This window comes from Calonectris borealis, chromosome 10 (genome assembly GCF_964195595.1).
Source record: "Calonectris borealis chromosome 10, bCalBor7.hap1.2, whole genome shotgun sequence".
NCBI lineage: Eukaryota > Metazoa > Chordata > Aves > Procellariiformes > Procellariidae > Calonectris > Calonectris borealis.
Window position 1 is genome coordinate 24,411,998 of NC_134321.1, and position 15,505 is coordinate 24,427,502.

A 15,505-nucleotide genomic window follows, 5' to 3' on the forward strand; every position below is an offset into this window, starting at 1 on the left:
TTTATTAGTCAAGGAATCAACCAACCAGAAGGAAGAGGAAGAGATCTGGAAACCCAGACCAGAGTGGGTGTAAACCGGGATTCTTCATTCATTTTTGTGCCTGCCTCCGTATCATCACTCAGCCATGAAAACAAGCACAGAACGCAGACACACATGCACGTTGCAATGTCTTTTTCCTGCTACTGGAAACAAGAGGGGACGAAGGGGGCGCTTCCAATTTCTATTTTGTTGTAGTTTACTTTCACAGCATTTCTGAAGATGGCATTTTCATGAGGTAGGTAGCCTCAAAGACGCCCAGTAGAACAAGCAAGGGTCAGAAACACATCCAGCTGTCCCCTAGCTCAGCGCAGGACTCCCTCCGCTTCTGCTAAAACAAAGGCTCGCTACCACCAAGCCACCAGCCCAGCCACTGTTCTGCCTAAGAAAGATTAATATTAAACATCAAAAAGAAGAAAACTTTAGGAATAGTTAAAACTTAAGTTGAGCAACATAGGGTTAATGATATGAGTATTGCTGTGTATTGCTGTTAATAAGCATTTTGCAATCTAAAAATATATATTTTTTATATATATAGCAGCCCATATACCCCTCAAGATTATTCCAAAAGACAATTTAAAAAAAAAAAAATCTGGTTTAGTACTTAATGAAAAGAGATGGACATTTATAGGAAACATCTATCTGAAGCAACTTTAGTTTATGTCCTCCTCCAAATCTGAGTTCTGCAAAGGCTTTCAGACACATAGCAAAAGGTACGTTCTTCAAGGAGTGCCACTTACTCCACATGTCTCATTCTGCGTTTGCATGGGATTAGCCTTTGGCTCCATGTCTTGCCTTTTTTGGTTCTGCTTCAGTTGGTTTAAGGAAGGTTTTGTCTGTGCAGCTCCAACAGTTTTGCTTGTCCACTGGTCAACCAGCTTGTGAAGATCGTCCGTGAATGTCCCTTTCTTGTTGTTACTGTTGTTGGCCTGAACCTGCAGGGTTGATTGCGGGAGGGGCTCAGGACACGTTACCAGACTGTTTGTCGAGGATCCTGGAAAATCACACACAAAGAAAGTTGACGATGGCATCTCTGCTTCACAACAGTTTCTCATCTTTTGCAATTCAAACGGTGGCTTTTCTGCCTTTTAACCCTTCCCCTCCTTTCTACAGAACACCTTTGCTTAAAGAAATGGTCCAAGTCCAATGCATTCATATTGTCTATCACATGACGTTACCTCAGCCGCTAGCTGTTGCGCCCACAACTTCTCTCTAGGTGAAATTAATGACTCGGAGAGAAGAAACAGATGCAGTCCCAGTAACACTGACATCCTAAGGCTTACAAACTCTCTTCAGAGGAGACTACCACGAGAGAGTGGGAGGCAGGATGTATTACTTGCTTAAACTGCACACATTTAAAAAATGAATATACCATTTATTTTACTTGCATAAGTTTACTGTCCTCCTGGAAAAACATAATTGTCATATAGGCTACAAGCAGGGTTGGCTACTACACCTCAAAGGCTCCGGGAACCCACAATCTCTCCCGATGATGTTAGGACCATTTACTCTGCCATCTGCATTTTTTTTTTGGAAAAAAACCCCATCAGGACCATGAAGGTATGGAAGAAAGAGCAGAGAGGAGGACATAAGTGGGTGTGTGAGTTTTGGAGACAAAGACAAAGATACAGAACTTCTGGTATAGATAAAAGCAGACAGGAAGAGCATTGACAGAGATTTAATTTTCTATGTTCACTTATTTCTAAAAGAACTAGGGGGCAAAAAAAAAAGATCTATCTTTTTGATGTGTTGGTAACTACAAGTCTGACACAGCAAGATCAACAGGGAACAGCAACTGAAGGTGCCTGAATTTGACCTAAGCAGAAAATATAATAACAGTAATTTTCAGCTAACGTATTTGATATAGCTAAAGATTTGAAATAAAGACCATCTCTCCAAGCAAAAAGTTCATAGAACTGTAGTAAAATTATTATATAAGCAAACATGAACATTCAGTCTTCTTTTTTCTGTTAATCAGTTACCAGCCAATGAAACAGAGTAAACTAATTAGTCCTATGGTTATATAAAATACGTTAATAACCTTTAAATGATCATGCATTCAACCTGCAACATAACTTCTAAGTGAATACTGCTCATTTACTTTTCCTTTGCTTGGGGGAAAGGGACCAGTGAGAAAACCAAGTATTTTGACAGGAAAGCTCCTCAATTAGTGTTTAATATTTCATGCAGCTCAACAGGAACGAGATCGTTTTAAGCTATAAATTCCTCCAGCAGAGAACTGCAGTCATATAAAGGTGTGTATTTCAGAAAGACAAACACTGAATCCAGTTTTCTCGCCGCATGCGTGCACAGTCTCACACACAAAGAATACCACAACTGTCTTGCAGCATGCGTGGTTCCCAAGACATCACAGCACATGCATTATTATGAAAGTATCACAATTTTTACAGTCTAATTTCATATCAGTATAAGTGCATCAGCTCTATTTATTAAACAACTAGCTTTTAGTAAAAAATAATAAATAAAAAAAGCAAAAAACATCCCATGCCATGAAGGAAATACTGAGAAACAAAAATGGGATAGTTACTACTACTGTGATCTTTGCCTAGACATAGTCGTTTCAAGGTGGACCCTACAAGGTAAAACAATACAAGACATACAGAATTAGGTAAGACTAAACACAACAAATCTGACGGACAAGCTTCTGTACTTTTAAGCAATCAAAAAGTAGTTATTATGCAAGAAAGGACAGACAAAGTCAGCAGTTCAGGTGAGTAAAGGAAGCCTAAGTAACTGGACAGCTCAAACCTTTCTTAATGTGCAGCCATTCAGAAGCTTTGAGAAGTACAATAGCATGCCAAAAGCAAGGTCCCATGACTTAAAGATGCATTTGTTTGGGTTTTTGGTGGGTTGTTTTGGTTTTTTTGTCTTTTTTGTCTTTTGGCTTTTTTTTTCGAATTGCCTTGGCTTCCTAATAGGAGGTTTTGATTCCTACTCTATTTATGCAGGAAATGATGTCAATTCAGTTCGTGATAGGAGGCCAAAAATGCTTTCAGGAACAAGTCAAGCTAGTCTGGCTGCAAAGACAAACTGTAAAACAACCCTAAAAGTCCTGTTTTACAAGTCCAAAAAGATACATTGTTCTGCAGGTCTGAGGCCAATTGTTTCCAAATGCTTTATTAGTAGGGTTTGTGTCTAAATGTGAGATTCTGAAATTCAATTGAAAGTAACTGTGAATGAGTTTCCCTTATGCCTTGTCCCAGTGCAGAAAAATAATCCAGCAGAGTCGCTGAGTTTTCATTTAACCAAACTGTGTGTTTTTTTCATTATCATCTCGTTACATCCTTCATCACGATTTTACATATTCTGTTGGATAGATAGTTGGAGTGCCAGAAGCGTACCAAGAACCCTACTCGACTGTCAGATCTTGCCAGACATAAGCACTGTTTCTATTCGAGTGCCAAATTTCCTGAAAGGTATTTTGGACTTGGTAAGAAGAATATCGTTATGGTATGGGAGGAGATGAGTATCTGACATGGGGCATGGCAAGTTTATTGTGAAGAAGCACTTGAAACATGAGCAAACTCAGAGAGTGGGGCAAAAACCAAGGCACACGTTGGATGTGTTTTTTCTCCACAGCAAACCAGTGTAGATATTTTATGTTACTATGCCAGAAATGCAGCTTTAAACTCAGAGATTGCAGGTCCAGGTTGACATAGGCTCTGAATGAGTCTTCAAAGGAGAAAGGAGAGACGTCAGTCAGAGACTGAGGAAGAGAAAGTAAAGGAGGAGGAAAAAAAGGGAAATGTTTGTGCTTTGATATGGGTGGCATGAGGAGGAACAGAAGGATTGCCTTGAAAGATTTTCTTATTAGTTCATATAGTTTAATGAGGTTTCTATTCCAGGAAAATCAGAAGGACATGACTACAGTAATGTCTTATGCAAGCATGACCAAGTTTAGTTTCTCATCTCAAAGCCTAGATAACAAATACAAGTCACATTCACAACTCAATAATCTGTGTTGTATTTTTAATTTTTTTCCCCTCTTTTCCCTCAGATATACCTTACCTTGCCTATCTCAAAGTTAGCTAGCAGCTCCCATTATGGAAACATCAGTGGCAATAATACTAGAATGCTATTTTCTTAGCTATCCTGCAGCATTTCTGCGTGTAGCAATCAGTAGTATTTAGCACAATATGTATGCAAATGAAAAGCAACTGCCTGCGAAAAATAAAAGCAGGCAGCTGACTACAGTACGTGCTCAAATGCATGTAAAAACGTTTAATCACCAACCCCTCTGCTTCCTGAAAACCGAGTCACAAGTTTATATGCACCTCGGGTGCCAAATCAAACCTGGGGCCCCCATACGTGTGGGGAAGCGACAGAGACCAGCGATACTAGACAGATTCACAAAATACCCGCGTGAGGGGAGTCAACGTTAAGGAAAATATTACAGGAGAGTCTATCACCAAAAGAGAGCTGTTTCTTCCAAACTGTATTACTCCAGCATGTTGCTCGGGAGATGAGAAATGTTATCTACGTGGTGATGTTGCCTGAAGCAGGGACTGACAATCATCGGCTACAGTTGGTTTTAAATTCAAATTCAATTAAAAATGCACTTGGTAAACCTAATTCACCAGATTAACTGTATTACTTCTAAAATCAAGGTGTTTAATAGCTGTAAAGTTCAGGAGATGAATCATAATTAAGATTTAATCTAAGACTGCAAAAGTTCAGCAGAGTGCTTTACCTCCAATTCCAGATTTCTTAGCTGAGAAATTAAGTAGCTACTATATCATACAGGACAGAAAAAATCCACTGTCCCATCTTTGCACTCTTAACAGCTGCCAAAAAGCTTGGAAGCTAAAATAAAATTGAAATGGCAATAAATTGTTAGACCATTTCCATAATCGCATATGCACATACAATATATTAATTACTACAGACCCCTCAAAAATCTCTTTACACAAGATTACAAGTCTAAGCCAGATGGAGCTTTTGAAAATTCCACTCACAATCAGTGCAAACTCTTCCCTAAGACACCCTTGCAATTCAACCCGGGGAAGGAGCTCAGGCTAAAATTATGCTGAAGCCCATCAAAAATATTTTATTCCATGAAAAGTACAAACGAAAAGTCAATATTGGACACGGGAAAGAGATCAAAAAGCTGTTCTGGGAGAACACTGTTGAAAGTGTTCAAGTTTGATGGATCTTGTAACCAGGGCAAGATATTTGGCAAAACTACCTTTAAGGCATCTGAACATTTCTTTTTAAAAGCGTGCTGCTAATCTGACTGCTAATACAGTACGGGCCTCACACTGGAATGTCCACGCTCCCCAAAGGGCTGTTTTTCCTTAATCAAACGTATAGATTCAGAGCGTTTCTGAAAACCCGGCACAACTTTTCCCAACAGCTCTCAAACAAACAAAAAATCCCGGGGAAACCTCGACTGGTGGAACAGACCCAGGACCCCGAACCCAGGGAACAGACCCAGGACACGCACCGAGCTGCCGGCACTGCAGAGCCACGTCCCAGCCCCGCGCGCCCAGCCCTCCCTCGCTCAAGCACCCAGCACAGATGCAAACGTGGTTAGCACCTGGTCCGAACGCTTGGCTCTGCCTGCACTGGGTCAACCTACGTCCCGTCCAGAGGGGAAGGAGCACGAGCCAGCCGGCATTCCCATCATGGTCATCTAGCACTGTTCTTCAACATGGTCACGGCTGCGCTGGGTACCGGCTCAATGCACCCACCAGCCGTACTTCCTTCCAGCAGCAGTCCCAGCCCTTGGGGAACGACGGGGCCGCGCCCAGCCCCATCTCCATCCCTTCACACACACGCTACCAACCTGCTGGACTCACTAGGAAAACAAGCTAAAAGAGCCTCCTATCCCCGTCAAAACCTACCAGTAATTCAGCTGTGGAAAACTGTCCAGCAACTCAAGTGGCAGGCACTATTTGAAACTAAGCTGCGCTCTCTGACAGCGGTGACTTTGGATGGATGTGTCAGGGTTAAGTGCCTGAAACTCAGTCCATCTCCTGGTATGACTCAGAAATGGGGGAGTGCAAACCTCCTCTCCAAACGCTTCGCCCAGGAGAAACCGAGAAGAGAGCATATGGGCTGAGAACAGAAAGCAATTAGTCGTGCCGAGTTATTTAAGCATTGGGAAGCTTCACGATTTGAAGGATTTACATATTCCCTTGGTTTCATTCACAATATCCATGCACCCAAACATTTTTAATACGCTGGTTTTTAATTGCCATCTCCCAGTCTTTTTGCATTCTACTGAATAGTAATTCTGTGAAAGATTAATGAAACGACTTCTGGGAATTACACGTGCAGAGGAAGAAACTACTATGTCCGTTATAATACCAAATGGGAAAATTTGTGAACTGAGAATTCCCCTCAGGTTCTCAGAAAAAATCCCCGAATGCAAAATTGTCTCACGACTTCAATCGTCGTTAAAAACTTGCATGATAATAAATTCAGTATGCCGAGCAGTAAACATCAGTTTTCACGAACCTGAGTGCTTGGACTTCTAGGGACCTCAAACAAAAAAAAATCAAGATTACTTTTAACAATATTGTTTATTCACAAAATTAGGAGGAGTGTATTTGAGTGGTCTTGTGCCTTTGATCTGTACCACTTGGATAATGATGAGCAATGTAGAACTCCAATGGGAGATCTGATATTAATGCAAATGAACAGTTAGTTAACCAAACATTTTCTCAAGAACGTTATTAGCCTTTCTAATGTTATATGTAAGTGGCCTATAGTACCTGTTCAGCACAACATATCTTTATTGTACAAGCAAAATCTGTTTGCCTAAAAAGCAGCATATATGATTGGGTAAAAAGGTCTTAATTTTTTAATTAAATAGCTTGATATCATTTGGTTGAATTGCCAATTACTTTAGAAGTCATACAAATAGGGTACAAATAGCAGGTGCACAATTATTTGAAACAAAAAATACTGGATCCTAGCAATCCATTTCAAAGTATCATCTGAAAATCTGATTATTGCTTTTTACTTATTTATGCTTTGATGAACTGCTAATTGACTTCATCTCTGAGGTCACATAAGGTCATAAGAAATTAAACTGAGTCAAGTGCTTCAGCCAGATCAGCTCACACAAAAAAAGTTGATGGTACTCTCCCTTGGAGTAACCAGATCTTCCTGCTGCTTACGAGTATATAAAAAATTGCTCACTTAAAGTAATTAAAGTGAATGCATGGGGAAAAGCCCACCTAGAAAACAGATTTTGAAAGAGCTAGCTGGAGCACTATTGTCTCAGCATTTCCACATGCAAAGAGCGGGGAAAAAAAATTAAAGAAAATAGAGTGGATATAAACAGTACTGTATATCGTGTTAATACAGCCCTTGTATGGAAGTTATACCCTTCAGTGACCTTCTAGTATTGTATCAGCTTGCTACATGCATGTCTTCATAGTCCAAACATGTGTGAAAGAGACCATTCGTCTACAGAAGGATGGATTTCTTTTTGTTGTCGCTGGAACCGGGACAGCAGACATGTATATTTGCCACATTGCAAATAAAATTACTTCAACATAAATCACATAAAGTACAAAAGCTTTGATAAGTCCAGGGTAAAATTTACCATAAGGCTATATAATAAATGATGAGATCTTCCACACATGCTTTTGGTGCCCAGGCACGAGCCAAAAGCAGTGCAAAAAAAGCTTTCATATGAAAAATTAATATAAATAAGGTGTGTTCATGATGATTACTTAAAAGAAAGATAAAAAGAAAGAAAAGATGGTTCAGAAAAAGGGGCATCCTGCCAAACATATTAGAGATATAAAACATGGAATTGGAAAAAGGGGGTAAAAGAAAGATGGACTGTGATAAAATACAAAAGAACAAATACAAACAGATGGACAAAGACACAGGTCCACTGAGGAATCTGGTACGAGGTTTGCTACTAGATTTATAGGTCACTCTCTCAGACGTTTGGTGGAAAACCGTCCAGCCTGCAAATGAATATAAAGGGAAGAAAACAAAGACACTTATAAAGTACAAGTAGCTGTGATCAGATGTCCTATACCATCAGTCAAATCAGCTTTGTTAGTTAAACATCCACATCTCCATTTTAACTTTGCCAAAGAGGAGTAAGTTAATTGACCATACACAAAGGATGCAATAACAGCAGAAGAGAACAGATAGATATTTTGTAGATTAGTTTGGCAGGATGTGCAATGAGAGGAAGGTATTTTAATCATCATTATAACTTCCAATATGCATGGCAACAAGATCAGTCAAAGCCTACGGAGGTGTGCAATACACAGAAGTATCAGAGGTCGGGACTGGGGAACACAGCCAATCTACATTTAGCTGAGACTCCGAAATCATGCACAAAGTTAACCCCTTAGATAAAGGAAACATAACTTGGTTCTCTGGTTTTGGTTTTCTTTTTTTTTTTTTTCCTTTCTTTTTTTTGTTTTCCCCCTCACACCCAAGATGGTTTGGTAGTTTATAATGAGGAACTCTGAGTCTACCAGTATCAAGGGGCTAAAAAAGAAGCCCAGAATGAACCAAAGGAAACAATCTCCTATCCTTCTATATCTTTTTTGTTTCCCTTTCTTTTTTCTCAGAAATCTGTAAGGCAGACTCCAGAAAAGGTGTCAGTATAAAGCCACTGCTGGCAAAAATAAAAGGTATTTCTGTCGTAAAAATTAGCAAGCCTTCTTGAGTGTTGACTCTTAACACTTGGTAAGATACTTTACTTTTGTTCTTCGGACAATAGTGCAACGATCTTTTTAAAGATAAGCCAGTAATTTGGATTGTCAAAGGTTCATGTTCCTATATCACTAGAAGTGAAATCCACTCCTAAAAAGTTCAAGCGTAAGGGAAGCGAACTAATTTTAGCATGTGCTGGAAGACATGCCGAACAGCTGGTATGAAAAAATCACCTTGGCCAGAGCTTGCGTTCACGTCACCTCCTTCGGGGCCTAAGCCGGAGCAGATGTCAGAAGACAAAGAGGCTTTGACAGAGCACGGCTGCTGTGTCTGAACAGCCTTCCCAAAGGTGGCTGATGCAGGGGAGGTTACTGCTGCTGCCTCGGGAGATCCAGGCTGAGTTTTAGCTGTTTCTTTGTGGGGTGAGTCTTTAGAGTCTGAAAGATTACCTGAAAGAGCAAACAAACAAAATACATGCAGCGGCAAATGCTAGGAAACCACTGAATAATAATCCGTGCCTAAAAATAATCGTTACTTTGCCACCAAGAGGAACAGCGGTTTACAATTCTGAAGTACCGCATGAAGCACAGGCTTTACGGAGAGCCTGCACCAGCAAATAATCTGCGCATGCTATCGCTGATCCAGTTTCTCCGAGAAGCTTATGGAGTAGGTTTAATTTTTACAGTTTCTTTTCTGCATTTTTCAGAAAGGCTGGAGTCAGGACCTCACAAGGAGCACTGCTGAAACAAAGTGAGAGCTGCAGAAGCGCCTACGTAGGAGGATGAACGCACGGAACGACTGAGCAGAACATGTAGGTTTGCTCTCAAACATGAAAGGTGAAAGCAAGCAAATGGAGAGAAATAAAAAGTTGCTGCAAAGTCATGAGGAACTTTTTATTCATAGCTATCTATATATAGATAGATACATGTCTATATATAAATATCTGTATGTATGTATCTATCTACATGGATATCTCAGGTAAAGAAGCTTTACCACCAGAATACCTGTGTAATCATTTGTTATATGGATTTATCAGCAAAAGCATCTAACCGTGGAAATGACGATTACACCAGTAGCCGTATTAGAAACTGCCCGCCCTTGGTCCCTGAGAAAGGACCTAGGAAGGCCAAAAAATGAGGAATCTGCATAGACAAGGTTGAGAAGACTCAGGCATGAATACAGATTCTCAAAAATAATGTGAACTTTACACAGTGCTTAAAAAAACTGGAAAGTAACACAGAAGAAATGCATGAAGGAAAGCATGCGCCAAAGTAGCAGTCTGAGTAGATTTCTGTTCTCTAACTGAAGGTGACAAAGAACAAAAAAGGAGAACTGGGATATTCTATGCAGAAATAAGCTTAAATTCTTTGGACTAGGGTAGCACGCTGATATGAGCCAAGATCCATGGAGACAGATGTGAGTTTTATGAATAGACAGAGGGAAAAATGGCTAGAGAGAACCCAAGAACAAACTGGAAAATGAATGGACCAAGGATACAGACATTCAGAGTATCTCGTCACAAGGAAAGGAAGTAAAACCTATGCGCGTCAGCCAAGCAGCAGCTAAAGAGGTATAAAGCGTCGAACATCGCTTCAGTTCCTGCAGGCAAGAACACTGAGATTCAAGATGGATCACAGAACATCTTGCCTCTGAGTATCTTTGCTTTTCCTATCTTAGCTGAAATCCTTAATTAACACTCTTAAAAACCACTCTGTCTATAATTAAGATTGATGCAATGAAATTCAAAGTGGACCCATGATGCAGTGATTTTGAAAACAAGAGCTACCAGGTTTGAAATACAGGGTTAATGCTGGAAGTGCTGCTGCTCCTCTAAATAACAGCATGAGCTAAGCTGAAGAAAAAATATTCATATTCTATTCTACATTTTGCTGAAGAAATAGACACTGGAGTATATCAGCACTTCCCAGTTGAATTATATCTTTAGACTTTCCAAAGAGATAATGACTCAAGACTGTACTGCTGTTTGAAAAATCTCAAACTACTTCAGATGGTCAAAGCATCCATCACAGTTTTATAACTGTTTTTACCTCCCACCCTTTGGGGGAGCAAATGCAATCCAATCTTATTTATACGGCATCTTGTAGGAAAAAATAAACAACAACAAGATACAGCACATAATCAATAGAGGATAACAGCACCTAAGAAGTGAATACAAACATCAATAAATTGCATTTGGAGAAAGGATAAGAAAACGTAACCAGGCTGTATTCCAAATTAAAGTGGAATATTGTTTCTCTGCCAAGTATTGTAACCGACACAGAGAAGGTATGTATGGTTCAGCGCCGGGCCGCTGTAATAAGCCTGTCCCAAAGGAAGCCCACTTCAAAAACAGTTCGCAGTACGCAAACTTGAGTCATAATATTAAAAACAATAAAAATTCAGTGCCTTTTCTGCAGTCCATGCAATTACACAGCAGAACCACAACTGACACAAACAACAGGCATATGGAAAGCAACCTAGTGTACCTACTTGTGCTTGACGTTCCACTTCTGAGCTGCTGGACCAGAGGGTTTAATAGTTTTCCACCTTTCAATTTATTTTTGCTAGTTCTTCGGCGACGGCCACTTGGTGGGGCTGAGTGAAGGAACCCCAGGTTGGGAGGAAGGGGTTTCCCTAACCGGATATACAGTGCCTCTATCTCATTCTTCTGCTGAGTCTGAAGTTCAGCGATTTCTTTCATGTGCCTAAACATAAAAAATAAAGAACTCTGCTAGCGATGTATTTGATAAAGCACCACATCTTGACAGCATAATTAGTTAGAAACAAAACAGTCTTTGGTTATAAAACAATCAACTGCTCATCCAAAAGTATGTGAAGTTATAACAATCTACCTGGCAAATGTGGTGACTGACTTCTCAAATATTCATTTATAAGACAGACTCCTAGATGGCTAAAAAGATTTTCAGCATCCTCAGAAAAAACATGAGATCTGACAGGAACTCCAAACTATTCCAGAATTTCTCTCTCCAAACCAGTGGCCTCAAAAAAGTTAACTCTCAAGGCACGTACATCAGTTTGAAGGAGTTCAACATGAAGAAAAACAAAAGTGCTTCCCATAAAAATACCATTAGCACATGAATCATTACCTTATTTATAATTCAGGTTTCATGATGCCATGAAGTGAGTTTAAAGGTTTTGTATTACTGTAGTTCTGTTTTAAAAAGATGCATCATCTGTATTCAGTAAAACCGAAACTATACCTTAAGATAAAGTTTAACATATTGGTTAAACTAGCATCTAATGCTAGTTTTTACCCATCACCTGCCAGGAAAGAAAGCAAATGTTCAAACTGAAAGAAGCTAGCTCTCAGGACTGGCAGCACGACAGGCTCCTGCCAGGCTCACCCAGCCTCCCGCCGAGACCGGACCGATGACTTGATGAGAGATCCGATGGGAGGCGAAGCCTCAGAGATACGAGGTTATCTGCTGTAAAAGCGAGCCTGGGAACAGTGATGGGTCTGTAGACCTGACAGTCTAAATCACCCTTGCAGAGAAGGGCATGAAGAGAACACTACGGCAGTTGTCTACGCAGGCATCCAGATTATTTTTATGCCGCTTTAAATAGCGTCCACATGGGAACCTACTATCACGCACATTACAAGAGCTGTCGTTTGCCACCATATCAACGTGGCTTTTCAGTAAGGAAACTGGACATCGCAGCAGAAATGTTTTGGGGTTTAACAAAGTTATTATTGAATTATTCTTCTAAATGGAATTGACAAACAAAGTGATGCATAAGAGGATGCAGTATGACATTTGGGGGAAGGTCCTAGTGATGCCTAATTGGCCCAGAACCAGTTTACTCATTACAGCTATGAAAACCACATATTTGCTCATCATAGGCAGAGATGCTGCCTAGGTATCTTAAGACAAGCTTCCCTAGCATTGTTTGCAAACCCGACATACTTTTCTCTCAGGTTCTGCAATTCTTTCTTCATATCTGCGTCTTCAAATTCCGAGTCGTTGTCGCTGCTCATGTACGATGACTGCGAGTGGAAAGATGTTATGTTGATGGTAGGAATTTTTGTTCCTTGCCCGTTAGGTGAGTCGAGGCCTGGTGAGCTAGCTTTGCCAGATCTTTGCAGAAAAGCAGCTGCTTTTTTAATTAAGTCAGTGGCTGCACTACTGCTCGGGGGGGACAGTGGGGCAGCAGCAGCCGACTGACGATGGAAAGGCTCATCAGCAGAATCACTCGAACCCTGGTCACAGAGGACATCGACGGAAGAGGCTGTCTGCACCCGTCGGACAGCTGTCTTCAGATCAGGGCTGGAAGGTAGCTCATCCAAATAGACGTCTGGGGGTGCCGAGAACCTTAAGCAGTGCGGCGCTGTTAAAGTTAATTCATCTTGCGTGCTGATTACTGAAAACCTGCCAATAGTTTTGGCTGGTGTACCGCTATCATGAGTCTCAGCCTGTTTTCCATAGGAACCAGAGTCTAGAGAGTCATCCCTTTGAAGGTTATTTATCACCCCATCTGCTGTAGATATCTGCGTTACATTATCTGTGTCTGCAGACGAAGTCGTAGTCTTTGCCTTCTCGCTCCTTTTAGAAGTTTCCATCTGTTTAGTTATGCTTGATGATGTAGGTGCAACCTGGAGAAAATAATGGAGGTTAATTTTGAAAGTAACTGTAACAACCAAGCATAAAACTGCTCCTAGTTTCTGGTTACCTGAAGGAGGCCTTGTGTTGCAGCAGCAGGAGCTGAAGTGATGCTTGCAGCTGAACCTGTTTTTTGAGTTGGAAAAAAAAAAAAATTCATGTCTGGAATGCTTTAGTATAATAAAGCCCAACATGTTTATTGTGACAAAATGAAGTGTGATAAAGTGTAGCACTGAAGAATAATTTAAATATCCAATCTTTGTAATACAGGTTCTATAACGCAGGAGGCAGTATCGATGACAATATAAAATAACTGCAGGTAGGCACTCTCTTCAAGCTATTGATTTGGGGAATTCAAATAATAATAGGAGTGTGGAATTTCATTAGTCAGTTGAAAATTTGTAAGGAGAAAACCAGAAGAAGAACGAAATCTGCATGGTACATTGGGCCTGCACTACTAAGGTGTTCTCGATGTCTCGAAAGAGTAATTGCACTCAGCTATTCATGCACAAAAAATGCTGCAGCTGACCACAGACGGACTGGTATTTCACACCCTTCATTTGACAGATACTGACACCAACAATTAAAAGTGCCTGAAATGAAGTTAAACACACGTTGCTGAAAGTGGAAATTATAAGCTCAAGAGATGGCCACTCGGACCACAGAAGCACACGAGAAGCAAAATATTAGTGGCAGTAATCAAGACGTGATTATTTCACAATCTGGACAGTGGGTTTGAAGTTAAACCAATAAATGCAAGCTTTTCAGAAAGCTGCTTTCTTATGGCACATTGCACAGAGTGAACGTCAGGCAAAAATCTGTCACTTCATAGTTCTGAAATGGTGAAATGCATCACTGCTTGATGGTATCCAAGACACATTAATTCTACCACACAGTGCTACATTCCACTTGCATACTCTCTCCTTTGACTGTAGCGAGACAGATGAATGCAGGCTACCCGAAGTCTTCCCCTCTCACACTGACCTAAAAGCAGTGGGCAAGCTACATCCACCAGGACAAGAATGATCTACGCTGTCGCACAAACCTGGTAGCCAGCTTTGCCACGACAATCTCAAAAAAAAAAATATGACAAGCCCTCCCCAACCCCACCCATGACAGCAGGAGCAGCTTTGGGTTCCTCAGCCCTTAAAACTTCCCATGACTTGCAAGACAGGTAAATGGAGCATGATAAATACCCAGTTTCTTACTATGGCTCCTACTATGTTATTATAGAAAGTGCCGTTGTATCCACAAGTACCTACAGAAAAGTACTCCTTCCTGGTTCTCCATGGGACTTCCTTGGAAATCTTATCGGCTTCCCGCAAGCAGGGCTATCCTCAATTGTTATTTTTGTCAACACTTTTTTATGAAACCCAGGAAATCCAAGGGACCTTCTGTTTGGACTTTTTAAGGGCACTGGAAATGCACTATTGGGAACGTAGCCTTCCATGTGAATACCCTATACCTACACCACAGACACATATTACATATTTACGGTTTAAAATAAATCCACCTGTGAGGCAGTTTCTTTCTAGGAAGCTTGACAGAATTGAGACGTTTCATATCAGTTATATGATAAATAGGATCAGAAATGCCTTGTGCTGGGCAGTGCTCCCCAGTTAACCAGAAGGGCGAGCAGCAAGGGGACACCGGAGAAGAGGACCACGCACTACACAGATGCATCGCTGCCTTCACTGCTGAAAGGAGCATTACCTTTTCTGCTTGCTGACCCACCTCTTGCTTCTGAGGAACGAGCACCGATGCCGGTGACCTCCGACTTTTCAAACTTTCGGTAAAAAGAAAAAAGAAAAAGGATTTCAGTCTCACGCACAAAGCAGAAAGGCAATGCATTCTCCTTCCCTCTCTCTCCCTCTCTGCCCTCACACTATTGTGGGATATTAAACTATTTTACAGCGTCTGTGAAGGTGGCCTTCTAGCTTTTCCTTCAACTCCTCCATTTTTTTCCTCCCTTGGAAGAAAAAAAGAAGTGGCAGTGTCACAGAGGGAACTGCAGCCTAAGTTACTAAAAAACATGCACTGAATTATATAGATCAGTTTGGGGTTTTGTTCTGGTTTGCTTTTCCAGCCAGACTGTACATTCTTCATCTGTATGTCTGTCTTCAGAAATTCTATGTCTCTTTTCTTATCGGCACAGATTTTAAGAGGACAAATTCAAATTACTGGAGAGACGTAAC

The 15,505-nt window shown here is 40.7% G+C and overlaps 1 protein-coding gene across 2 annotated transcripts in view; it reads right to left on the reverse strand.

Annotated features, from left to right (window-relative positions):
• The window catches only part of WNK2 (WNK lysine deficient protein kinase 2), a 117,189-nt gene that overhangs the window by 15,730 nt on the left and 85,954 nt on the right, over positions 1 to 15,505 (reverse strand). The window contains exons 21-28 of one of the 2 annotated variants that reach the window (XM_075159465.1): positions 15,045 to 15,096; positions 13,381 to 13,436; positions 12,618 to 13,303; positions 11,182 to 11,396; positions 8,925 to 9,140; positions 7,887 to 7,985; positions 2,585 to 2,629; positions 777 to 1,030 (exon numbers count right to left, since the gene is read on the reverse strand). In XM_075159465.1, coding sequence (XP_075015566.1) covers positions 777 to 1,030; positions 2,585 to 2,629; positions 7,887 to 7,985; positions 8,925 to 9,140; positions 11,182 to 11,396; positions 12,618 to 13,303; positions 13,381 to 13,436; positions 15,045 to 15,096 — 1,623 coding nt within the window. The remainder of the gene's footprint in view (positions 1 to 776; positions 1,031 to 2,584; positions 2,630 to 7,886; positions 7,986 to 8,924; positions 9,141 to 11,181; positions 11,397 to 12,617; positions 13,304 to 13,380; positions 13,437 to 15,044; positions 15,097 to 15,505) is intronic. The other variant, XM_075159466.1, reaches the window with a different exon arrangement.